Source organism: Rhinatrema bivittatum, chromosome 8 (genome assembly GCF_901001135.1).
Source record: "Rhinatrema bivittatum chromosome 8, aRhiBiv1.1, whole genome shotgun sequence".
In the NCBI taxonomy this organism is placed as follows: domain Eukaryota; kingdom Metazoa; phylum Chordata; class Amphibia; order Gymnophiona; family Rhinatrematidae; genus Rhinatrema; species Rhinatrema bivittatum.
Genome location: NC_042622.1, coordinates 174,400,347 through 174,426,835, shown reverse-complemented (window position 1 = coordinate 174,426,835; position 26,489 = coordinate 174,400,347). Strand labels below are relative to the sequence as shown.

The window sequence follows — 26,489 nt, the reverse complement described above, 5'->3', positions numbered from 1 at the left end:
GCCTGCAGGATATTGTTCCTTATCCAAGTCAGATTTGTCACTTTCCTCCACTGTAATCAGCATGCAAGATCCCACTTTTTAGTTCACATCCATGTCCTATCACAAGGTCACACAATAATACAGAGAGCCACCAACACACCAGTATAACTGTTACCTGAGAAAGATCTCAATGCTGCTGGATGTTGGATTAAATACCATTTTCCTATTTGCTCATGCAACCAGGATGGCAGAGAACCAAAAGAAAAAAAACACAACAAAAAAGTGATTTGCACAAGGAGCAGTAAAGCATCTACAGCTGGTAGCTGGGATTGAGCTTTAATGGGCAGACTGGGCTGGCCATTTGCTCTTGCTGCCATCACCTGCTGTGTGTTTCATGCACTGCTTTCTCATTAAGTTTACTGATCACCTAAACACCAGACACAGATCCAGAACGGCAATTACCAAAATGCCATTCTTTTTTTCCCCATATCTGAAAACTTTATTTTCTCAAATGAGCAGCAAACATACTGTAAATGACAGAAATAATGCACTTTCCTCTAATACTGAATTATGTACAGTTATACATAAAAATTGCACACAACTTATTTAAAAAACACAATTAAAATTAAAGAAACAAATTGACCTGGAAAAAAAAAAGACGACGACATGCCAGAGTTTAAGCAGCGATCCATTCTTTGTAAACATAGAACCGACACGACCGGTAGCAGTAACACCGTATTTTCTGTCTGGTGAGAGATTAAAGTCTTGGTCATTAAAAAAAAAAAAAAAAAGGGGGGGGGGGAGGGGGAACAGAAATTCCTGCATGTGAGGGGAAAAATGTTTTGCTGTTTCATCTTAAATCAGCAGCGCCTTCCCCTCCTTAAAACTAAAATATTCTGCGAAGAGCCCCCCCCCCCAATACATTCTTTCTGAAATGGTCCCGACCGAAAAGAAAAAAATGAAAAGCAAAAAAAAAAAAAAAAGAGTGATTTCTTTGGAACAGAGGATAATTTGTTTGCAAGTTCCAAGGTAATTTGCCTAATGAAATAATAAATCTCCATCCAACTACTCGGTTGGGTTTTCTTTAACCAAGCTATTACCTTTTTAATTTTTTCCTACTTTAAAGACGTTTGAAGAAAACCCCCCACCCAGCATGTGATCATAAAAGAAATGGAGAAATACATGCATTTTTCTCCCTTGGATAGGAATCTCATTGCTTCTACACCCTTTACTAGATTGAAGCCCGTTGTCGTCGTCGTCCTGCTTGGGGAAAACGTGAAGCTTTGCCACGGCAGCAGCAGCATTTCCGCAGCGAGAGCTTAACTGCTGGGGCTACCCCAACTCTCTCACCTGCGCGCTGATCTTCAGCTTTTAGCACTGGGACCCCTCCATGGCTGGGGAGGGAGTGGGGGTGGGATTGTCTACCAAGAGCGCTGGGGGTGGCATTGCCCCCCATAACCCTGAACAGGCAGCACACCCTTAAACTGGGCCTGTCCAAGGATTGTTTTGTCTGTTTTAATTTAAGAGATCTGGTAAAAATGATTAGCTTCATTTTGGTCCCATCTACTCTTTAAATCCACCACTGTGGATCAGTGGGAGGACTGGGGATGAAATAGGGCTAAAAAAGTAATAGCTTCCTCTCTCTAAACCCCCCCCCCCCCCTAAAAACAAAATATAAAGAGTGTTCACACTTCTCACTAGCATCTGCCATTGATCATTTTCATAATCTACTGGCTCCCAGGACAGGGCTTCCCAAACCTGTCCTGGGTATCCCACAGCTAGGTTGTTTTTTTGGGACGGGATATCTAAAATGAATATCATGAGAAATTTGCATATATTGAGTCTCCATAGTAAGCACATTTATCTCGTGCATATTCATTGTGGATATCCTGAAAAACTTGACTGGCTGTGAGGGCCCCAGACGGGTCTGGCCTAGAATAAAGTCTTGGTACCGGAGATGCTCCTCCCTGTTACCTGGCAAAAACCTGAAGATGACCCAGAAACCCATTATGCACCCTTACACTAATGGGGTAAGCAGCTTGGTGCACAACAAAAGGAGAAAGTCTGGTTTAATTTGTTTCTAAAAAGATATTTCGCAGCCCTGCCTCAAGGCAGCAGGCAAAACTGCCAATTAACCACATAATCATGTGACCTTTGAATATTCCAGAGAACACAGGGCCTGGCTGCTTTAATCTGCATATTTTGCTATTCTGAACCTTGCAACCTGCAGAGCCTCTAACAAGGAGGAAAGATTGTGTGGCTTAGAATGGAGTAATTTGGGCCATTAGGCGGGGGCTTCCCTCGAGGTGCACGGGAGATGAATGATTTGGTTAGACAGGTGACAAAGTCTTCCTAGGATGGGGTTGCCCTCACAGTAAAGGGGGATTTGAGAGGTTTGTTATTACTGCTACAATACATTGAGCAGCGTGCAAAAAAAATTATCCACAGGACCACGTTTAACTTCCTGCAAACCAGCCCAAACCCTGCCAGATATGTCATTTACCTGGTTTATTAATTTTTCATAATGGAGACCTTTGTGGCTAAGGGAAAAAAAAATTCCTCAGATATGCTTATCTATAATTCAAAGCACCTCTCCACTCTCCCCTTCTCTTTTCAGAGGACAATGCTAGGAAAAAAAAAAAGAAAAAGAAAAACAAAACAGTATGTTGTCAAGTTTTGTTACCCAAGTCATATTGATCCAGGGGGAGCTTGGATCTTTATAAGCCCTCTTTAGCTAGGACTGTATTAATTAGTGGGAAATATGACATTTTCTCCAGAATGTCAAGTGCAACAAAACGCCACGATTAGATACACTTTCAAAGCAATTAGAAAAAAATAAACCCAGAGAGATCAACTCTGACCAAGAAGATGACAAAAATAATAATAATAATATATATATATTCTGCATCTAAAGTCTAAATGCACATTTACTACCAAGACAAAACCAAGCTTGCAGCCAGGTCACAGCACTACAAAGAGCACCTCACTCAGCCAAAGGCTTGCGAAATAGAAAAATAAAATGGAGGGAAAAGGACACAAAAGTATACAAAGCTACCAGAATTGTAAACTTTTTTTTTTCTTTAAAATGTGCAACATCCAACATAAAGAACAACAACAACAAAAAAAAACAACCCCCTTCAGTCAGAATTCGTATTTCATATCTGAAATATTTCCTGCCACAGGGAAGTAATTGCAGTTACTGGAATCATTTGGAAATCTTTTCGCCTGTTTTCTTCTTTATTTTATAGTCAATAACTATGCAAATTCAATGTACGACCGGGGAACACTGTTGCTCAAACCCCCCTCCACGCCTCAGAAGCTGTGCGCATGTCTTCTGTACCTTTTGATGTGCCTCTCTCCCTCCACGGGAAAGAAGTCTGGTACCGCTCGCAATTTAAAAGCTGAAATATGGTTAACATCTGGCTGGCCCTGCGGCTTGGGTTTGGATGCTCTCAACCTCTGGAAGGGATGGGGGGGCAGGGAGCGAGAGGAGCCACCACCCGCTAGCGCATGAGCAGTGGGGCAGGGTCCGTTCCATTCTAACCCTGGACCAGCGAGAGGCTCTGAATAGCCTGGGTCAACTGTGCTGCTGGTTGGGGAGGGGGAGTGCACGGGTAGACAAAGAGGAATGAAGCCAGGCCTGAAAAGAACAAGTGCTGTAGTTTTAGTTTACATCCCTGTATGGACAGGTCGCTTGAAAAGAAGGAAACATTTTTTTTTTTACCCTCCCCCTCTTTCCTTGTCCAAAGCAAACCGTGGGCTTGAGGGGAAAACACGGTCTGCTGCCCAAGTAATCGTCACTTCTCTTTAAACTCGTTTAATATAAAAAACGCACCAGAAACTGAACTGAGAAAACAAAAAAAAAAAGAAAAATCATCTTCAGGGATCCAAAAGAAATTGCACCAAAGTATAACCAAAACCTGAAATACAATGCTTTCCAGAAGTATACATTTCATAAGGTAGATCAGAAGGTCTGTATAATATATTATCCTCTGCAGATAAGCAGCAGGCGGGCCACTGGAGTGTAAGTGACCCTAGGGGACAACTCCACATTTGGACACGATGGGGCTGGGGATCTTTGGTTGTGCCCTGGATACCTTGTTTTTGCACTAAATCGCTTTTTTTTTTCTGGCCAGGAGCCCATAGATTTGGTTCTTTAGCCCTCTTCCCCTCCTGCCCCCCCCCCCCCCAAAAAAACTACAATATAAGTTAAGGGTTTTAAGAAGCCCTTTTGGCTAAATTGAAGTCTGTCTGAGATCAAAACATTAATGCACCAAATGACTATTTTTTTTTGGAAGTTAATGCAATGAAACATATTCCAATACATGTAAGTCTATTTTCATAAACGCTTTATGATAGGCATGGTTCACCTCGATAGACATCTCTCTATAAGCTTCCTTCTGAACTGAAATCCCCTCCTGTGGCTTTTTATTATTTTTTAATCAAATTGCTTGTCATTGTTTCCTCACTCTAATCCTTACATGTTCTTTTAACTAATACAGCTCAGAACCTACAGACAAAAAAGGCACCAAGGACCACACTGCATTTTCTGAACACCATCAGATAATTCTTTGCTCTATAAAACATCCAGACTGGCACTGCACGTCCCTAAATTAATTTTTATCTTTCTTATTTCTGTTGTTGGGTTTAGTGGGGATGAGGGCAGAAGAGGGAGGAAGGTTTATGTGGGCTACATGAAAGGAGGTGAGAGCTTCGGTTCTTATATTTACACAAAATGGTAATTGTCATAAGGATCCCTCTCACACTTCCCTAAGCAACTGTGGTTGCCTCCGTTAGGACAGATCTCGGAGTAAGAATTACAGTGCAATTTCGGTACTGATAAGGGTAACAGGATTCAAATCTGTCCAAGCAATCTGATCTTCTTCAGCACCAACGCTTCCTTCATGGGGTCAATACACAATTAGAGTGAGGAGTGTGCCTCATAAACGCGGCTTCCATGGAGATAAGAAGCACATGCAAAAGAGAACCAGAGATCAGGTTCTTTAGAAAGGGGTGTGAAATAGATTACATGCCATGTAATTCAGCTCCTAGGCTACTGCACCACTCAGAAGAGAGAGAGAGAGAGTCCTGGCTCCTCACTGATGCACACTGCAGAGCTGTCAGCAGAAAGTCTCAGACTACATAGGACATAATGACAGGGCATGCCATGCAACTGAGCAGAGATGTGAAAAGGTCTTCAAATTAGGTTTGTCAGTTTTTCCAAATATGCTGTCAATTTAAAAAAAAAAAAAAAAAAAGGCAGACTTCATCAAATTAATGAATCCACTTCAGATCTTTAAAAACATTTTTTCTTCAAAACTATTTCAAAATAGTTTGAATTGCTTTAGAGTTTTTTCCAAATCCACTGGATTATGAAAATTCAGCTGAAGCTGAACTAAACTGAAATCTACCTGGTTTCAGTTCACACATCTCCAGAATCCAGGCAGAAAAAAAAAGAAAAATCCAGCCTTGCTTACTGTGAGCAGAACAAGAAGCAGGAACTCGGGGGATCTTTCATAGTTCAACAAGAGCTCAAATGGGAAAGACAAAACCTGTCAATCCCTCTTAGGCATTTCAGGTAAATGGTGGATGGGCAGAGCAGTGGGAGGAAAAGGGAAATCAATTTGGGATTGGGGGGGGGGAATTACTTTTGTTCTAAGTTCCTAACTAGCACCTTCCCATTCTTAGTCCATCTGCAGTCAAATAGCAAGGGTCCTGTCATACATGTGTCTGCAAGGTTTCTAATGCATTCCAAAAGAAAATGTCTTTAAAAAAAAAAAAAGGATGGGCATGTATTTTGTCCACTGAATATGTGGTTTAGAAAATGGAGTGAAATGGTCCTGAATGCAAAGAATGAACTGAAATGTTCTCCTGTGTCAGCGCCACCGATTTCACAGTGCTGGCTGCATTTATCTCAATTCCTTTTTTCACATGTGCGTCCAAAACTGAATTTCCCACACTGAAAACTAAGTAGAAAAGAAATGCATTATTTTTGAATCAAACCTGTCTAAATGCTATCACCTCCCTACTTCTGCTGGAAGGAATAAAATCATTTCATGGCTGTCAGACTTCCTCTGAGCATGAATCAGACGTAGAAAGCACAGAGGAATGGTCTCGGGGTTTGAAATACGCTCTTGTTATCGGTACAGTGCGTTACTGGCTAAGAGAGTCACCTGGAGTCATTGAAGGCAAAATTTGTCATTCAGCATCAGAAAAAAAAAGATTCGCCTTCTGAAACATATTGGAATTCAAATTAGAATTGCATCCTACATCGGAGTGGTTCCTCATTCCATACAGAACATAATAATCGTGTAAGTATTCTAGTGCTGCCTTACAATTCAGGCCGAAAATTAAGAATCTCTTCGAGACCCTGAATGGGACTATCGCACAGTCGGATGCATTTACCCGATTGTCCACGTAGCAAGTTATCCTCTAACTTGCCTCATCACTTACTCCAACATTCTGCAAAACTTTTTTTTTGGGGGGATGGGATAATTCTGGTATAGATGCCAAACAAGCATGATTGGTAAGCTACCAAAAGCTCTGGGCATGTCAGTGATCTAGATAAGTCACAAAAGGCAAATGTCTGAAACCACCAAGAAGGAAAAAAAAATACTGAATTTGACATTTATCTTCATAAGCTTGAGAACAGGGGTTCTGGTCACAACTCACTTTGCTGACCAATAAGAACCCCCCACTTTAAGAGTAGCCGTCATGAGGTATTTTCTGTCCTTTTTCTCCTTCTAACAAATAGGTTGTTTCAAACCTGGGGTGCACCAGGATATAAGGAACAGCACATTTGTTTTTAACCCCCTGCCTCCTATGCTCCCTCTCCCCCAAAAATCTCACATATTCCTCTCAGTCCTTGCGTACAAACACAGCTACTCTGCTAAAATGCCACCAAACAAAACAGCTTCAAGTTTTGTACTCAGAAAGTCAAATAAAATAAATAAAAAGGAATGCTGTTGGGCTTTTTTGGTGCATTCTTACAGCCAACTCAGAGAGAAAGAGAAAAAGAGAGAGAGAGAGGTCAACTCACAAACGGGTATGAAGCATAGAGATGGAGAGACAGCATTCCAGAGGCCCAGCCCCCCACAACAGGTGGAGAAGGGTGTGAGGATGCTCCATGTGGCCCCAGCCTCTGAAGGGAAGGAGCCAAGCAACAAGCGTGGAGTTACTCTCTCACTCTGGGACAATGTTCATTGGATGCCCTTCTTAGGCACCATTTCCTGCCCCTTGCTCAGTCCCAGCCGTTGTCCTTGATCATGTGAGCTAATTCAATGATGTATTTTCCTTCTTTATACTTCTGGCTGCTTTCAAAGGCATGTTCCTGACAAAGGAATAATAAAAAAAAAACCAAGTATAAGCATTTAAAGCTGCTCAACATATACACTTTCCAACCACCATCAAGAAAAGCAGCACTATTATATATTTAGTTATGAAACATAATATGGCGTTACGTATGTCGTTCGGTAACAATGATAATGGTCTCCACACTTCCAAGAATTGTCATTTGCTTTTCACATTCATAGGTTCTACCGATTTATATTCCAGCATCATCAATTCAACCATATTTGCTTTCCACATTCCCATGGATGGCTGCCCCACATCCACCCATTTAAGCATTATACATTTCTTTGCTACCAAGCTAGCCTTGATTAAAAGTATTTTATGGGCTTTGCACACATAACTTGTGTCCCCCTGTACACCTAATACACAAAAGGCCTTTGACCACACTAACAGAGTTTAACAAGGAGTTCAAATATCTTAATATAAAAGATCCCAGAACGTTTGGATATGGACACGCGCCCAAAAAAGTAGCCTATACTACTTTCCATTTGAGACACTGATCCGAAGAAGCTTTAAATGCCTTCACCGGCCAAGAGTATTTTAAATTGTAGTTCCCTTAGAGATATACTCTCTGTAGCTTTGTTAATGATCGAAACCCCCTTTATTAGGTCCCGTTTTGACATCTGAACATTTAGATCATGTCCCCAAACCGCAGCCACGGCCGACAATAATGAATTGTCCCAGACCTCAACTCATAAAAAGCTTGTACTGAGTTAAATCCCTGAGCCTCCAACTGCCGGAAAAATATAATAGATTCACCAGCTCTTAACGTGAGGGTTTCCAGCTAAGGGAAGACAGGGAGAAATCTCCCAAGGCAAATGAAGTAGCTTCCTTAGAAATTTCCAAACCCATCGGATTGTGCCAAAATATAAGGAGTGAGCAACCCAAAAGGAAATCTCTAGAAGCATGAAGCACAAATTTTAAGTACAGAGGAGATACACAATTGATTTCTATATCCAATGTGCTAGAGCCTCCATGACTACCCAACCAACCACTCAGCAATAGTTACCATGTGACAAGCCCTATTATAATATTTAACATGGGAGAAGCCATACACCATCTTCAGCTTTAGGGCAACTTAATTTTCCCATAGAGAACCTAACCTTTTTTTGATCTCCATATGAATCAAGCACACAAATTATTGATAATGCGGATATTCTTCACAGTTAATAAGATGAGTACCATTTGTAAGATATACAATAACTTAGGGATAAGTATCATCTTTAATAATTCCACCCACCCTAAAGTCAAAACCGGGAGATCCATCCAAGCCTCCGTCTTCTGACAAAACTCTTGTATTACCAGTTGTATATTGCAGGTATACCAAATCTTTGGATTTCTATGTACTATAACTCCTAAATATTTAATTTTCTCTCCTGCCCAACGTAAAGGAAATCCAGGCCATCCAGCCTCTAGTCCCCAGCAGGTCCAACCCCTCTGATTTATTTAGGTTCGGTTTTAATCCTGAGAACTTTCCAAATTCTGTTATCAGTTACAACACATGGTAAAGTGAGGAGGAAGCCTCCAATAGAGTCACTAAGATATCATCAACAAATAGCATTATTTTCGAATCTAGTGGACTAAATGGAATACCCTTAACAGCCTTTTCCTGCTTAATTCTCCGTATCAGGTTCCAAAGTTAAAATAACGATGGTGATAAAGGACACCCTTGTCTAGTTCCTTGGAATAAAGGAAAAGCCTCCGATAGCATCCCATTAACCTGTATATATGCCGATGGATTAGCATACAGGACCCTAATTGCATCCATAATATGCCCAGTAAAACCAAAGCCACCCAATATAAAATGAAGAAAAGACCATGAGACCCTGTCAAAAGCCTTCTCCACATCAAAACTAACAACTAATGGCTCTGAGCACTGATTATGCACACTCGCTTCCATCGCCAATAGCAAATGTTGAATATTCGCATTAGACTGCCTCCCATGAACAAAACCAGATTGTTCCTGTGAGATTAAGAAAGGTAGAATATATTTTAATCTATTGGCTAGCAATTTAGCATAAATTTTTATGTCTAAATTTAGCAGTGAGATGTATGGGGAGTGGGGATTTATTTGGTGGGTAGGGAATGGGGGTATGAAACTGGTGTTGACCTCTAAATGATTAATGATTGTATATTATTTATTGTTGTATCTTTTTCTTATATATGTTTGGGCTGTTGGGGGATCATTGTGTATTATATTGTTGTCGTATTGGTGTAAAACCCAATATACTGACAAAAAAAAAAAATTAAGCAATCTAATTTTAAAATGTAGAAATGTATGGCCTGAGAAGAATTCATGCATCCTGATTTGTCACGTAGTATCATGTGACCAAGCATCAAGCTCCAGCAGCCATAATGCACCAACCAATAACAAGGCAGCTTTAAAAATGGCCGACAATATAATATGTTCCCACCTTACTGAGATGTCAAGTGAGACAAATGAACAAAGTCTAAAAGGATCTGAACTCATAATCATATTTGCATTTAAAATAAATATGCTTTGGTCCCAGGATATTTTCTAAATAAAACACACAGCAGTAACCTAGTAATCGATGGCAGGTTAACCTGTGGAAACATTTCTACATGGGGCTCTTCTCAACGCTTCATTTCTCTCCTCTTGGCACTAGGGATCCCCTGTGTATCCCATGCCCTTCTGAATTCTGACATTTGTGTCTTCACCATCTCCTCCAGGAGGGCATTCCAGACATCCACTACCCTTTCTATGAAAGAATATTTCTGAGCGCTGTTGACGAGTCTAGCCCCTTACAGCGTGATATTACCAGCACCAGTTCTACAGCTTCCTTTCCATTCAAAAAAAAATGTTTCCTGTGTATTTTAATACTTTTTAGGTATTTAAGAGTCTGCTTCATAACCCTATCCAGCTCTCTCTTTACAGATTCTGAGTCACGAGATGCCAGTGAGCAGGTTGTGGCTCTGGCCCTGCATCTGCACCCATTCAGGCTACTTTGGGGATGGAGGAGAAGGAGCAGCATGGCAGCCTTTTGCAGCAGAGTCCGGGCTCCATGCAGGCTCTCAGGAAATTTCAGCAGGGATGTGCAGCCCCAAAATTTTTTTGTTTTGTTTTGTTTTTCATTTCAGGGAGGGGTTTTTTTTTTTGATTGTTTTAATTCAGTTTAATTTTTTTTGGTTGGTTGGTTGCCAACCCCCCCCCCCCCCAAAAAAAAATAAATTAAAACAAAAAAACTGAACTGATTAAAGGCCTTCCTGACACCAAGGCCTATCCCCAGGTCTGGCGGCCTTCCTGCTTTGTAACTGTCAGAGCTGGGTGAGCTCCCCCATTCCAGCCCCCACTTATTGCCCTCCTGCATCCAGTCCAAATGGATAGGAGAGAAGCCCAGTCACTTCTGCCCAGGACCTGGCACTTTAAAAATGGCACCATCCCCCTGGAGGACGGCACCGAAGTAACATCACATTAGGGAGAGCGCTGGTCTTCTAAACCAGGGGTCATGTGTTCCATTCTCATCAGCGCCTCCAACTGTCCATATGCAAGTCCAAAAAAAAAAAAAAAGACAGCTGGTTGTCTTCCTAATGTTCTCTCTGCTTCCACAGCAAGGGTTAAGGGAAATTGGATTCAAACAGCATTCGAGGGCCCTGACTTTTATGGTCTGGGAAACTGAGAAGCATGGGGGGTGACCTGCACAGTGCAGCAGATACTGGCAATAAGCATAAGCTTGCTGGGCAGATCATTTGGTCCTTTTCTGCCATCGTTTCTATGGTGCCATTTTGTTGTGCAGCCACAGAAGTGTACGAACCTGCTGCTCCCGATGCTGTCTTAGGATCCTGCAAAGCGTTGGATAGCAGAGTCTCCATCAGTTTTCCTTTCACCAAGGTAAGGCTAACCAGCCTGTAGTTTCCAAGCTCATCACAGTTACTGCTTTTGTGAAGAGGGATCACAGCCACCCTTCTCCTATCTCCAAGGCTGTATTGAACAGGCCCTTTACAAACTCTCAGAGCTTCCTTAGTTTTCTGGGATGTACCTCATGCAGCTCTAATTCTGTTTGCATCTGATTTCACAGTGTTTGCTCCCATTTGTATTCTCCTTATTGTTTACAAGATTATATGCCTTCCTGCTAACCTGAAAACTAGAGGACCTTCTTCACATGCATGCACACTCCCTGCCCCCCTCAAAATGTACCAAGAGGAGCAATTTCACTTTGTAAAAAACAAAACAAAAAAAAAAAAAAAACGACAACAGAAAGACTTACATATTTCCAGCCTAGCGTGGTTTTGCAATTTTCACAGTAAATGTCCGCAACTGCATGAAGCCCCGTTAGTAATACGCGCTCTTCTGCCGGACCACAGCCCACGTTCACACTGCAAGAGGAGGAGGAGAAGTGGAAGGGTTAGGCACACATTACGCGGGATGGGTGGCTCTTGTGCCGAGATGGAGCAGCAGAGCTCGCACTACTACGGGGGGGGGGGGGGGGGGAGCTCGCTTAGGCAAGCGCCGGTTCTGGGGAGGCGGCATTCTGGTATCTGCCGTTCTGCTTTTCCCCCGACTCCAGGTGGGGGACAGAGGAGGGAATAAGCAGAACCACAATCCCAGAATGCAACACATATGAAGAGGATGAAAGCAGATTCCCGATTGACCTCTCTTGTCCTGAAGCTATGAGTACCGCCATTCAGGAGTTGTTGACGTACAAACTAGGAATACTAAGCCACAAACTGAATACTGGGTCTAAACGTACGTACTCATGAAGCCAAAATAAGATGAATGGAATTAGATGTACATTCCTAGTAATGAATCTTGATCTCTCTCTATAAAAATGGCGAAGAAAGCAAGATACTGTTCTAATACATCAAAGCCACCCTCTTACGATACAATACGAGTAACAGGAAGCAACCAAATTTTAAGACAGGTACTTTTTTCTTTTTAAAGCATATAATGGATTGCTTTTCTATCATGTAACTACTTTGCCATGAAATATACCTTCGGTTACTTTTCGGGTAGGCACAAAACAAAAAATTCCTTTGCGACATTGTGCCTTCACTATTTGTAGAAACAAAGACACTCTTTTTTTTTTTTTTTTTTACAAGTTAGTATTTGCACTTTTTAAGCACCATTTTAAAATCCACAAAGTGTTTGTAAATGAAACTTTCACTATTTTCATACATTTATTTTAATGTATTTGTGCAGTTCTGTAGCACTCTTGATCAAAGTGGTGTTTCTACAATCCTCAAAGTATCAACATAAAAAGCTCATTCAGGGAAAGGTAACAAGGACCCAGGGGACGGCGGCTACACGGATCTCTCTCATTTGCAGTGTCCAAAACAAATAATTTTTTTCCTTTATATTTATACCTAGGATAAAAACAACACTGATGGCTTCACATGTGCTAAACAGATCATGGCTTGGCTAATCGATTTCTTTGCTTTTGGGATACATTTTGTGAAAATAACTAGATCTAGTAACCAGTTAGTTGTATGAAGTAACTACCATAATCCAAAAGGCCCCATTAATACCTCTTAAACTCTTGCATCACTGAATTATTGTTGGCAAACACTAGTTCAGGGGTGACCAACTGTAAACCACACTGTGCAACAGGATAAACATCTTAAATTAAAAATCTCTCCGCATAGGGCACCTTTTGGGAAAAGGACAAGAACCAAGGCAATAATTTCACAGTGTTCACTTAAAAGCTACCTCCACATTTAATCCAGCTACTGTCTGGAATGAAATGTTGGTGCTTTCTACTGTTGATCAAGTAGTAGCCAAGCTCTGTGCTCCACTCTCCCTGCTGTCTGCATGCAGCAGGACATTTGGAGGGGGGGGGGGGGGGGACCAGGCACGAGATATCACTTAGATTGTAAGCTCTTTGGGGGGAGGGGGACTTATTCTACTTTAAAAATAAAAAAAATGTTGTAAGCCACCTTGAGCTAAAATTGGAAAAAGTGGTCTAATAAAAGAAACTTAAATAACTTCTCATACAGCGTACAAATTAGTTTTTTGAGCTGTCATCTCTATCAAACAAACATTCCTACCAGCTGTAAGCCCGGTCCATGCCAGAGAATGGAACATGCAACAGAGGGGAAAAAATTGCCCTTTTCCTCCCCAGAGGTGAAGCTATGAGACGCATGTATGGAAAAACCGAAAAAGGGCCAAAAGCCTACTCTATTATTGTATTCAGCAAGAGCATGCTTTCATGCCAGAGACGGAAAATAAAAGTTCACTGGTATTTTGGAAGAAACACTCACACTGAATTGAAGAGGTATGCTCGTCCTTGGCTTCCTTGAAAGGACTGTAAGGCAAGAAAACAAATCAATGGATTGATACAAAACTAACCTGCTGATAATTATGACATGAGGGACCCGATTCATCAAGGTCTTTTCCTGTAGACACAAACAAGATGGAAGAAAAGCCTTAGTGAGTTAGGCCCCAAATATCAAATCAGAAATCCCTTATTTCAGAGCTACTCCAAAAGCAATTCAACTCTCCAGGAAACAAAATTTGCACAATACTCTTAATAGCAAAGGGCAGTGCCAGATGAAGTCTCCTGTTCAACAAATGGAACAGCCTGAAGGCTCTTTATAAGTTATTGCTGTGTAGGTCAATGACATACAAACAACAACTTACAAGAATTCAGCTTGAGAGATGTTTTTTTGTTTTTTTTTGGAGGATCTGTGCCAGAAAAATGCTCCATGGGGCCCAGCTGGCTGTCCATTTCAGCTGTATTCCTCTTCTTTCTCTGGTATTATTAGCAGGGGATGGCTGAACCGTAACACAGCACTACAAAAAGATGCAGGGTGCAAGCCTTCTGGTGTTTAAACAATGCCACCTACATTTTTAATGTTCTTTCACAACTACCTGCTGAATTAAACATCCTGAAGGTCTAAACAGAAGTGAGGTTCAGTACTCCTGAGAGCTATGAAAATCAGTTATGTGCTTTCTGAAAAACCACGTAAGAGGTTGGATGGAGTCAGTGCGCAGGTATAATCATACAAAAATTATAGATTTTAAAGTGCACCGGGGGCATTCTATTGGCTCCCCCATTCCCCCTGCCCTCCCCAGATTCAGAAATGAAACTGGTCATATTGGTGGCTTCAGGACTGGTGTGTGGGATTTTCCTCAGTCAAGAAAATCTATTTCTTTGCATAATGAGACAGCTGGAAGATGGATTCCTTCCTTCTAGTAATTTATCTATCTGTGGAAACAAGCAGTGTTTCAGGGTTTGGGAGCGGTACTATTTGGGTTATATTTCTGCAGGTCTCAAAGGGTTCCACAACCAGGACTCATAGTTCTTTGGAGAACCTGGATACAGAGTAATGGGTGCTGCAGACTGGAAGAAAACGGGCTGGCACTATGAGGAATGCTCATTTGACTGCAGTTTTAAAAGCCCACCAAGGGAAGCCAGCAGTGAGCTGAATTTCACGAGTGCAAGCCACGAGTGAAGACAAAGTGGTCCACATGATGAATGACTAGAAAAAAAAAAAAAAAAAGCCAGCAGCAAGCCATAAAGGAGATGAAAAGAAGCTGAAAAAAAAAAAAAAGAAAAAGAAAAAACCCTACACAGAATAGAACTGGAATTTTGGTTCACCTAAGTCAATTTTCCCACCAGTATGGATGAAAACCCAGTGGGTGTACGTATAAAAGTCCTGTTTCAGAGCACAGTCTCTAGAGAAATTCTCGCGTCAAGTAAAAATGTATGTAGTTGCACAGGGAGTACAACAAAAGCCCTTTCTGTAACTGCCATAAAGCTGCTTCTGTTCCCTACAAACATTCTTCTGAGGGAGGGGCAATGATTTGCTGCTGCTCAGCCCATCAGTTGTATTATTAATGGCTTTACTAGGCTACATACAGCACTTGAGATAATTACTGTCACAGTGTGCTGAATATAGACTACTGAAAAAAAACAAAAATAATTAGAGGGATTTATAAAAAAGAGCTATACTTGCCAGCAGGTCTCTCTGGTCTAGGACATGACTAGCTAGGCAGGTGGCAAATACGGCCAGGGAAGGAAGGGGGGGGGGGGAGGGGGCATCCTCGGTTAGGTTGGTTTAACATTAGCTGTTCCCAACCTGCTGCGCCTTTCAGAGGAAGGGAACAATGACCACTGCACAGACAGATTAAATGAGGAAGGTCTGAGATGGTGAGAGTGCGAGTGGAAAACCCAGAGGTGCTATTAGAAGGAAGGCAGAGTGCACCAGCATTAAAAAGGGGGGCTGGCCCAGTGGCAGTGCTGAGCATGGTCACGCAAAGGGACCCAACTGCGAGCCCTGCCGTGGGGCAGTGGTCGGGGACAGTGCGGAGGAAGGGGAGGGCGTCAGCCATTGTGCAAAGGCAGCACCTAGCGTGTGGCACCTCTCCCCCAACTCATCCCAGCCCAAGGACGGTCACGGCATTGACTGGGCTAGGAGAGTAGGGAGGGGGATATAAATAGGAGAGGAATCCCCAGACAGTTGTGAATGAAGGCTCCTGGTGCCACATTCTCAGCCCTGTTTCCGACTGAGCTGAAGGTCACACACACTCACACACACACACACCTCTAATGAATTAACCCTAAATATGTGCACATTATCAAAAAAAACGGGGCTATGGAATGTCATGTGCTAACTTATTTCAGCAATGCACCCTGCTGGACAAGGGCAATTAGTGAGCAAATCCTCTCTGAAGAAGGGCCTGTAACCATGGCAGTACGCAATAAACCAGCCCAGGATTCCCCAGCCTCACAAACAAGGATCAGGCGGCCTCTGGCATTACATTTTCTCATCCTGCAATTATTCTCATTAGCTGGGGGAATATTCTACCCCTTCTCATGGAGGTTTATGTCCAGGAATATATTTTTTCATACCTCAGAATTTCATGGAATAAAGGGAGGATCTGTGCCTTGGAGATTTAAATGCATTTTGCTGGGGTCGTCTCTTCATGATATAATTTTTAAAGAAGCATAAGAGAAACCTTTAGTTCCAACTACTCAGACTGGTTGAAAACCTGCTTAATATTCTACAGGCAGAATCTCAGACTTTTGGGATTCATTTTGCTTGCTTAATTTTTTGGTGCTGCTGGTTCTCTGATTTGGGCTAGCATTTTCTGACAGCAAATAAAATCAAGGATCTCATTGCTATTATGGAGCATGCTTTGTAATACAAGTTGTGACAAGATAAAGAGGGACCCTGTCAATGCACCATACAGGGGTCCAAAGTAATAAGACCTGCGGTGACATCGGTGCTAGTTGTCTGAGTATATATAAATATATATATATATATATATATATATATATATATAAATATATATATAAATATATATATTTTTTTTAGTGTACACGGCAAAGCAGGCGCCTCCGCGGGATGTAATAAAGGTCGAGGATGCAAATGAGATGCACGCAGAAAATCCACGTAGAAGTAAAACCTGCGCAAATACACGCGATCATGGCCCTATGTAATAGGCCGCACAGAAACCCGCACTAATAGGGTGACCCGCCAGAGATTCTCAGGGCAAAAGCCTTCCCCTTTCATAAAATACTGAAGTAGTCTCTGGTCCGGGAGCAGGACGGAAGGTGGGTAGAGCAATCTCTTAACTCCTTCGTCTCCGACCACGCGGCAGCTGCACCGGCAGATGCCAGCAGCACAGATTTCTACAGCCCAACCCACAAAAATGTTCCAAACGTCCAGAGAAAATGAAAGTAATCCATGATTTCCTCCAGACATGCGCTTTAACTTAACTCCTGCCCTGACCCAGACGCTAAAAAAAACCCAAAAACCCCAGGTACCAAAACCTGCACTAACTCATGCGTGGCTCCTTGTATAGGCCGTGAATAGTTGATTGCCTCCTTTGCATGCAATTTCCATTCACTCGTGCAAAAAAAAACAAACCAAAAAAACAGCCGTGGGTTTATAAGCGGTTTTATGTCCGTGTTTTTCCCGCGCTGAACACGTAAGACTAGTGCGGGGAAAAACGCGCACAATAACCCAAGCAAGTATGCGCAGAAACCCGCGGCAGCATTTTAGAACAGCCCCAAGATAATTAATCGGTCTATTGAGGCAGCAAACCAGACCAGAAGGCTACAGTGTAATATTACTGCCTCATGGAAAATTATATGTAAGTAATCTGCTAGAGTAAGCCTTGGAGGAGGGGAAAAAAAAAAAAAGTCTAGGTGTACTCCAGAGGCAATCCAAAAGCAAGCTATGAAGGAACAAGGAGGATGTGGTCGTAGGAGGAAAGAGAAAGAAACAGCAGGAGAGCAAAACATTTCACCCATTTCCGAACAGGAGTCAAAACGACAAAGCCACAGAAAAAGTCCCCGGGCAAGCCTGACAACATGCTTTTGAGAAACTATCCTTGGCCAAGAGAGAGCAGCCTCTTCATTAAAACCCAGAACCATGACATCTGGAGATGCAGGTTCCAATCCCACCATAGTAAGGGGCCCAATGAAATAAGCCTAGCACAGCTCATCACACTTTACTACTTCTGTGGGATTAAAATGACTTCCTGAAGTAATAATGGTTTACGCACACAAAGAAAACATGCACTAAACAGGAAGTGAAACGGATGAGCTAATTTTAGCATACTTTACCATGCTGATAACCTGCATATAAAATGATTTCCAGTGCAGGAAAGTGTGCTAATAATTCCTGCATTTAACTTTTCTTTTAGAACCTAAACTTTGAAACTTTACCTCAGGGACCGAAGTAAATGCATGTTAAATCAGCCACCAATAGATCTAGGCTGGCCAAGCTGGGGACCCCAGGATGCCAATTCAGAGACCCTGCACCCAGGTAGCCCCACAGTGGGACCCTCTAACCCAACCCCCACTATGCCCCTCCATCCACTAAACTCATCCACACAATCACCCCGTGAACCTATCCCCATGCCAGAGGCTGGGGTAGGGGGAGGCATTTAAGTGCAATTCACTGGTCCTGGGGTGGAATCCCTCTGCCTCAGGTTTCCCAGGTCACTCGGAACTGGACCAGAGAGCTTCCAGTTTGTTTTACTTCAACAATTAGAGGTGCGAGTTTTAAACTTGCGCCTCTAATCGATAAAGAGAAAAGAAAGAAAGTTAACTTTACATGTATTTTAACACACTTTTTTTCCCTTTACATGTCATCATTTGTTTCTTACATTGCAAGTAAACATTTACCACAGTAGTAAAAATAAATTCAGTGCTAAACCTAGCTCTGATTTTTACCATGGTCTTATAACACCAGTCCCTAAGTGAAATAAAACCAGGATTCATTTTATATTCTGTTATTTCAGCACTTCACAGTGGGATCACATTCAGGTACTATAGGTATTTCTTTTATCTCCAAAGGGTTCACAATTTAAGCCTGATTTACTAAGCCTTTTCTCTCATTCTGGGTTTATGGGGAAAATACTTAGTAAGTGAAATTCTTAAGACTGCACAGGAGGCAGTGGAGGGTGAAGTGTCTTGCCCTAGGTCACAAGGAGTGGCAGAAGGATTTGAACTCTGGTCTCCTTGATTCATTGCCCACTGCTCTAACCACTAGGCCGCTACTCCACTTCCCATAGGGTTTAACCACACCAAAGTAGTCCAAAAAAAGACTGCAATGCTATCTAAGGACACAGAGGGATACGTCCCCAACGAGGAAAAACACTTTTTAAATGAACTCTAGATCTTGTGCGTTGAGAGCTCTTTGCCCTCCATGTCTAAGTTACACCTCATCAGGATGTCGCCTGCTACAAACCTCTTCAGTCAGCTAGCTGGAAGCGTTTGTCAGCTCTCTCTTCTCCCCACTGTTAGTTCTTTAAGGCAGGGATCCTCAAACTCTGTCAGTCATCTTGGACAGAGGTATGCAGCATACTGCCAATGCTTTTGAATTTGTGAGTTTTTTGTGTTTTGTTTTTTTAAATCAACAAGCAAACCAAGAGAACCTAAGTGATGGGGGAAGGATGGTGGACAAGAAGACCACAGATCAAGCAAGACCTGTGATAGACTGGGAAAGGGCAAGTCGTCCTTCCCCCCACTACATCCCACCATTATCTGCGTATGTGTATCTTGTAGATTTTATAAAAATCGGCCTAGGGGGAGAAACAAAATATTCTGTGTACAACTGTGTCCAAGCAGGAGCCCAAACCTCCCTCCCATACACTTCTGCGGAGCTGAAAGCTAGGAATATTTTCCTAGATTGGTGTGATTAAACATGGCGGAAGGATTCTGTACTTTCTACAGAAAAAAATGTATTCATTTGGAGAACTGGAATTCTTGCAACCTGAGCTCCAAGCCAAAGTTGAAGGGAACTGGTTACTGGAGAAGGATGTATGAAGCACTCCAGAAGGCCCTGTAACAGGAGCTGCCATCCAGAAAAGTAGGTATGGGATGGGTAGGGGGTTCAGACCGGGGCAGCCAAGGGTCCTAGGAAATATGAAAGGACCAACCCCCCAGAGGAACAGTAGAGAGTCCCTAGGAACGTAGAAATAGGACAGGAAGAGAGTAGGTGGCATTATTTGGTGTGGGGTTAAGCTCACAGAAATCTTATCCACCACACCTAAAACTCAAGACCTCAGGGACTGCAGGTGGGGAGCAGAGGGGGAGGGAGTTGTCGTGGCAGCAGGCAGCACATCGCTAGCGCAAGAATGGGTGCAACTTGAAGAGTTATGTTCAGGCACCGCTGGCTAGAGGGTTGCCTAGACCTGTTCTAGCCATGGCCACTTTACCATCCATCCCAGGTTGCCGATAGAAGATGGGGGTCTGAGCAGTTATCAACGATTAGATTCTAAGCGTTTTACTCAGATCATGTAGGGGTGGTCTGGGGAAGGCTGTAAAGAGTGAGGCAGAGGCAAACCACGGAGAGGCCTTTAGCTCATGCCCTCAGAGGCAGCATTCATGGAACAGGATGCTGCTGGGCAACTGCGTTACTAGTTGAGGGATTAGTTAAGAAGATTCAAGGCGCACAGGATACGTTTCCACCCTTTTGCTGGTAGGGGTGAAGGGTTAGAGCATGTTATTATGCTCATTACGATCTGACATTTACATTTGTATTTCATGTGTGTTTGAATAAAGCTGCTGTGGCCGTTTTATCCACGAAATAAGGAAGCGCACAGGCATTAAGGAATAAAGGGGTTCATCTGACATCCTGGGCAGATGGTACTGCATGTCCAGTCAAAAGGCAATTTAGTAAGCTGCTCCCCTAGACCCTCTGTATTCTGAAATAAACAAAGCAAAAACAAGGCTCTTCTGAAAAACGTGCTTATTCGAATGCCTTAATCCCGGTTAACAGTCCAAAGCTTGGTTTGGTTAGGCTAGGCTAGGCTAGGCTAGGCTTTCCCCCCAGATCCCATACTTGGTCTTTTGTCCCGCTAGGACAAAAACGTCCTCTGTCACTGGCTACCTGGACTCAACAATGAGGCTGCTGACACTCCCTGTGACCTAGAGCAAGTAATTTCATCCTTCACTGCCTCAGGTACAAACTGAGGGGTAGATAAGGGTATAACACACAATATTTATTTGATTTATAGTCCTGCTTTTTTGGCATTTCAAACCGGATTACATTTAGACACTGTAGGGATTTCTCTGTTCCCAGAGTGCTCACAGTCTAAGGGCCAGATTCATTTTCTTCCCTTTTGTGTCTATGGGGAAACAAATCAGGTACCAAGTTTGTATCTGAGGCAACAGAGGGTGAAGTGGTTTGGCCAAGGTCATAAGGAGCAGCAGTGGGATTTGAACGCTGGTTTCTCTGATTCGTAGCCCGCTGCACTAACCACTAGGCTACTCCTCCACTCTTATATAGAGCAAGATCATGCTTTTTTTTTTTTTGCCAAAAAAATCTGCCCCTATTTAAATTAACTACTTTGCATGCATACATTTTTCAAATGCATGCAAAGCTGCTAATGCATAGCTAATCCTATGCTAATAAAACAACGCGGCTTGCCAAAAATAAGGGAAGCCACATTATTTTAATGAAAATTGAGATGTAGTAGATATTTTCCCATGGGACCATTTTCATGCAAGTGCACGTCCTGATGCTCCTGTGGTAATGTTTAAAAGGCCATGCAGCTGAAACCCACCCAAAGTGAAAAAAATAGCCCCCCCATGGGGGGGGTCTAGGAAGATCCTTGCTGCCACTAGAAGCAGCCCACAGGGGCAAAAGTAAAAAAAAAAAAAAGAGGAATTTGAAGTTGTGTAGCAATGCCCCACCCCTTCTCAAACCCTTTCTATTTCCATAAAAATCACCCCCTTCTCCACTTCCATAGAAATCCATGGTTTCTAGTGGGCACGCCCCCCCCCCTTAACCAATCCCACTGGACCTCTCCCCCACCCCTTACATTGAAAACTTCCCTGGTTCCCTCCCAGCTGGTTGACACCAATCTTTCAAAATAGCGCCAAGCGGCCTTTGCCCCCATCATGTGATTTCCTGGATTTCACCTATGGAAGTAGAGGGATTTGGGGGGGAGGGTTAGAACCAGGGAGAGGTTTGGGAAGGTGGGACAGGGCATCACCGTGTGACTTTTGTTTTTTTTAAACTGTTGCCCCTGCTGGGTTGTCTGTAGAGGTGGCGCGGGGATGAGTGGGGGAGGGAGTTTTTCACTTTGGTGGGGATGGCCCTGTAACTATGGCAGCTCCGGGTGAAGTGGGGCGCCATCGTCCGTTCCCCCCCCCCCCGTTTTGCAGGGATATTGTTTTATTGTGGGGGTTTTTCTGTGATAAAAACCAAAATCACTGGAAAAGCACTCTGTTAGTTTACAACGGGGAAGGGCGAAATGTCAGGCAAACACCCCACACCCCTGTGATGATATTTCACTTCTCTCACGGGCCCCTTAGATTGTGAGCTCTCTACAGTCGGAACCTGCCTATAGTCCCTGAATGTAATTGCTTTGAAGCGTCATGAAAGAGAGAATATAGATAAATTATTATTACAGTATACAAAAAAACCCTAAATTAAATCATCTTCACTGGCCACTAAGTATAGAACGTCTGAAGTGGGGGCAAAGTTTCAGAACAATTTGTCCTCATCCGTGAAGGAAGAGGAGGATGCTGAATAGGCTTCTTCTCTCTGCTGTAGGAGCTATGTTTTGCGCTTTGCATTCCCTTCCCCGCAAACTCTTTGGTCCTGAATTTCAGTTGAGATGCAGGGAGGAAAATGAATGCCCCCCCCCACTCCATCTCTGGTGCACCCAGGCCAGTCCACCAATCATTTCTCATGCAAAAGTTATATAAAGTTTGACAGCACCTGCAGCCACCTCTAGAGCAGACGGCCTGGCAGGAGAATTCTGGCCACCTACACCACCCTGACCAGCTTCCAAGGAGGAAGAGTGGGAGAAAGAACATTATTATTACTATTACCTAATTATAGCTCAGCAATTAGAAGCAGAACATAAAGACTGGAGAGAGCAGAAGAGCGGGCATTCAAACACTTCCTGTTCTGCAATGAGAATACCCAGCTGCACCCTGCTCTTCCTATTTTTAAAACTGTTTTTTTTGGTGCAACCAGCTTAGCCTGAGGCCCTTTCCCAGCAAAAGAGCCCTTCATATTCCCCCGCCTGTTCTGCTTAACGTTTTGGCATCCTACTTTTTACCCTATCCTGGCACCACAGTTCCCGGCCTTCATGTGAAAAGCGGTGTTTGATTTTATCACGGAGTGTGCAAAATGCTTAACTGGGCTATAGCTCTAGAAAACACCATCTCTTGTTTTCGGCAGGAAGCTGAGTTGCGAGCTGTGTAAGTGGGGCTGTATCCACCAAGTTTCACTCTTTCTGGACAAAAAGGAAGGTGAAACTTGTGAGCAATAGTGCCAATTGTCAAGGATTCTTCCCGGCCAGTTTCCTTGAGGTAGACTCCATGACCATCAGTCAATTGCCTGCGATATACGACTGTACAAATTATGTAGGAAATAAAATGAAAAAAGGGGGACACAGCTTGATCCCGTGTTGCACTCACGATGGACTTGGCACAGGTGAGTGCCTTTACCGTGCACTGTCCCATTTTTGGTATTTATTAGCCCCTGCGAGAAGCAGTGCAAGCCTCTGAAGGACTAAACAAGTTGTATTAGATGCCATTAGATAGATTGGGAAAAGCTGGCTCAGGCTGCAGAGCTATCCGTTCTCCTTTCTGATTTACAGACAGGTGTGCACACGGGCTGCACAAGTTTATAACACAGGCAGGTACAGGTAATCAGCTTTGCTTTGGGGCTGTTAATCTGTTGGTGGTGAGAGGGAAAGCACTCCGTGGAACCTGAACAGACTGGGATTATGGGGAAAGCTGAGACAAGAGGCTGGCTGTGAAGAGCTGGGCTCATTTTGTGTGGAGACTTGGGCGAGGGTTAGGGTAATTGGTTAAGCTGACACTGGTCAGCAAACCTGGCCAGGATAGCCAGCTCAGGAGGGAAAACTTTCACCTGGAGGAAACCATGAGGTTTTAAACTGGCAGACAGGGGCGGGTAAGAACCCATCCTCCAGAAAGTGCAGCTGCGGAGAACCTTGTGCCGGCAGTCTAGGAGAGGTTATTAGCGACAAACACATAGGGCAGGCTTCTCCAATGAGCAAAGCTGTTGTCTTTACATTGGCAAACCAGGTCATTTCGGAGGGCAGTGTCCTAAATGATACTTATGTTTGTTATACCATTCATTCATATATATATATATATATATATATATATATATATATATATATATATATATATATATATATACATACATACTCCAGTTCATCTTTGAGCAATGAACAGATAGCAAGACAGGTATGAAAAGCTAACAAATACTATTAAAAAGATTCACTGCCTCTGCTTTGAAGCCTGAAGGAAAACAGGTTTGGTCTTTCAGAAGGCCAAGTCTTTATGGTCTTGCATAGTGCTAACAAATTTTGAACGTTTCCTTGCAATATAGCATGGAGAACTCCGATTATATTGCAGAGGATATGAAGTGCGACTTTCCTGTGTAATTGTGACTCATTTAATGAAACAATGTCCAGACAAGAGAAAGCAGGAGGCAGCTAGAACAGAAGTGTGGCTGAGAATGCAGTGTAAAACGGGAAGTTACAGCTGAAGGCCATGAACCTAGGTCAGGAAATGATCCTAGGGCTGACTCTGAAGCAGGAAGCGTAACAGAGTGCAGTGAAACAAAAAACCTTAATGTCTCGACCAGACACAATACAAACAATACAAGGCAAATGCTTTTTATATGGTAATAAAGGCCGCAGCTTTATTATATAATTAATAACCTTGAGATGCACGAGTCTCTCATCATATCAGTATCTAACCGACAGTCCAGGGTGCCACCCGCCGTGTCTCCAAGCAAGATGGCCCCTTCCACCGGCCCCCCCTCCCCCCACCATGCTCATCCTAGCAAAGGGATCCCTTCCCCGGCCTACCAAATTTGGCCCCAACTTGTGCACCCACCACCAGCATGAGGTAGTAGCAATTGCCTCATGCCCCCCCAAAAGCTGCAGCCTTTTCAACCTAAGAATAGTTCAATGGCTTTCTGGATGGAATTGTTGAACAGATCAATGCCAATATCTGATAGGTGTATATTATCAGACCTGTATAAACCTTCGCATGTGCCTTCTGCCCATTCATGGCATATGTGTCACCCTCGCAGCCTGGTGGTCCAATGTCTAACCTGTTGGTTAACCTTTTTTCGACCTCTTTTCCACAACCTGCTATCGCGCCATTTCAGTCGCAGTATAATATCTGACCATATCATGCAGGAATTAGGAAAATTGGCAATCAATTTGCTCCAATCTTGTTTAATGCATTTTATTAATTCTATGCATGATATAGTTCCCAGGTCATTGCCGCAGAGGTGAATGACCACAGCATCTAGTTGAGCGAACCTGTCTTTACTGTGTTGCATTCTCTGGAGAAGCTGATCCCAGGTCATTCTTTTATGACCCATCCATATGATGCCCACGTTTCTTGGCACTAGACCCAAGTGAGTCCCATAAGAGCAAAACTGCACCCTCTTGGCTGCCCAGTGAACAAAGGAGTGTCCGATAATCCAGACAGACCTTTGCCATTGTGGTGTCTCTGCAAAAAAAAAAAAAAAAAAGGGTTCGCAAATGAAGTTGTGTGGTCACAGTACACTTGGCCTGATATAAGTGTAGACAGCATCCGACTTCCACCTTCCAATTTTTTGGATTATGGCAATGTTTAGCGCGGCTTGTGCGGTGCTGGTGGCCGCGCCTATCCTGAACGAGTGGGTCCCAAACTCTTTAGGGTTATGCCCTATTTGTTGGATTGCCAATCTGAGGACTGCCGCGAACTGGTATCTTGTGAGTGGGGTATGATCATTATGGATCAGCAATTGTGTACCGCCTGCTGGGTGAGCTGATAGGTATGTCTTAAGATTTTTAACGGGGTATGTGGACACATTCTCGATGGTCCTTCAATACAATTTGACTCCTCTAGCAGCTTGGTCTATTTTTGACCTCTGTATTATTATCTGGACAACGTGTTTGGTTAGTGTGATGTTCTGCAATAATATACCTCCAAGACCCACTTAACGTTTTGACATGGCCACCATCTCGCCGATTCGCATTGCTCAAAAAAGAGACACTGAAAAGGCAGTTCTAAATAATTTAACCTCGAAAAGTGATACGCATACCATTGGTAACGCCACCCACAGCTGCAAAAGCAAATCGTGAGTGATAGGCTTACGTGTATCAATGACAGGTCCTGATTTTTTAGACCATCCTGCCATTAATTTCTTAACTAGGAAATTCTTTGATGGGTTACCCCAATCTCTTGCCTTTGAGAAAAAGGCAAAGCCAGCTAGCTGACTCATCACTACACCTCTTAATATACCGCTCTGTTTTGAGGTCATAAATTTGACCATTAGATCTTGTTGAACTGGTCCTGCATTCCAACCTCTCTCTTTTAGGAATTCGGATATAGTGTCGTAGGCTCTGCTGTATGCTCTCCATGTGAAGGGGGCAACAGATCTCTTCAGGAGGTCTCTCGTGGCGTTGTCCCAATGTTCCACAATTTCTTGGGTACCGCTGTGCCTTCCTTGTTGGCTCCGGGAACCTGTTTGTGAAACAAATCCCATTTAGCTCTGGATAATGCATCAGCAACACTATTAAGGACACCCATGACAAGATGTGCTCTTATGGTCATGTTTAAAGGTAAACTGGTTAGTATCAACTCTCGAAGTGACTCAACCACTCTTGGACATTTGGCTGATTGTTTATTGAGAACTTGCACTACAGACATATTGTCACACCAAAAAATAATGTACTTATTCCGTAGTTTGTG

At 43.1% G+C, this 26,489-nt stretch overlaps 1 protein-coding gene across 7 annotated transcripts in view; it reads right to left on the bottom strand.

Annotated features, from left to right (window-relative positions):
- Positions 1–4,175: 4,175 nt before the first annotated feature.
- Positions 4,176–26,489, bottom strand: part of YPEL2 (yippee like 2) — a 59,186-nt gene continuing 36,872 nt past the window's right edge. For 6 of the 7 annotated variants that reach the window (XM_029612729.1, XM_029612725.1, XM_029612726.1 and 3 more), the window contains exons 3-5: positions 13,634–13,680; positions 11,556–11,664; positions 4,176–7,309 (exon numbers count right to left, since the gene is read on the bottom strand). In XM_029612729.1, the coding sequence (XP_029468589.1) occupies positions 7,220–7,309; positions 11,556–11,664; positions 13,634–13,680 (246 nt within the window). In that variant the 3' untranslated portion in view covers positions 4,176–7,219. Of the gene's footprint in view, positions 7,310–11,555; positions 11,665–13,545; positions 13,590–13,633; positions 13,681–26,489 lie in introns of all 7 variants that reach the window. The other variant, XM_029612730.1, reaches the window with a different exon arrangement.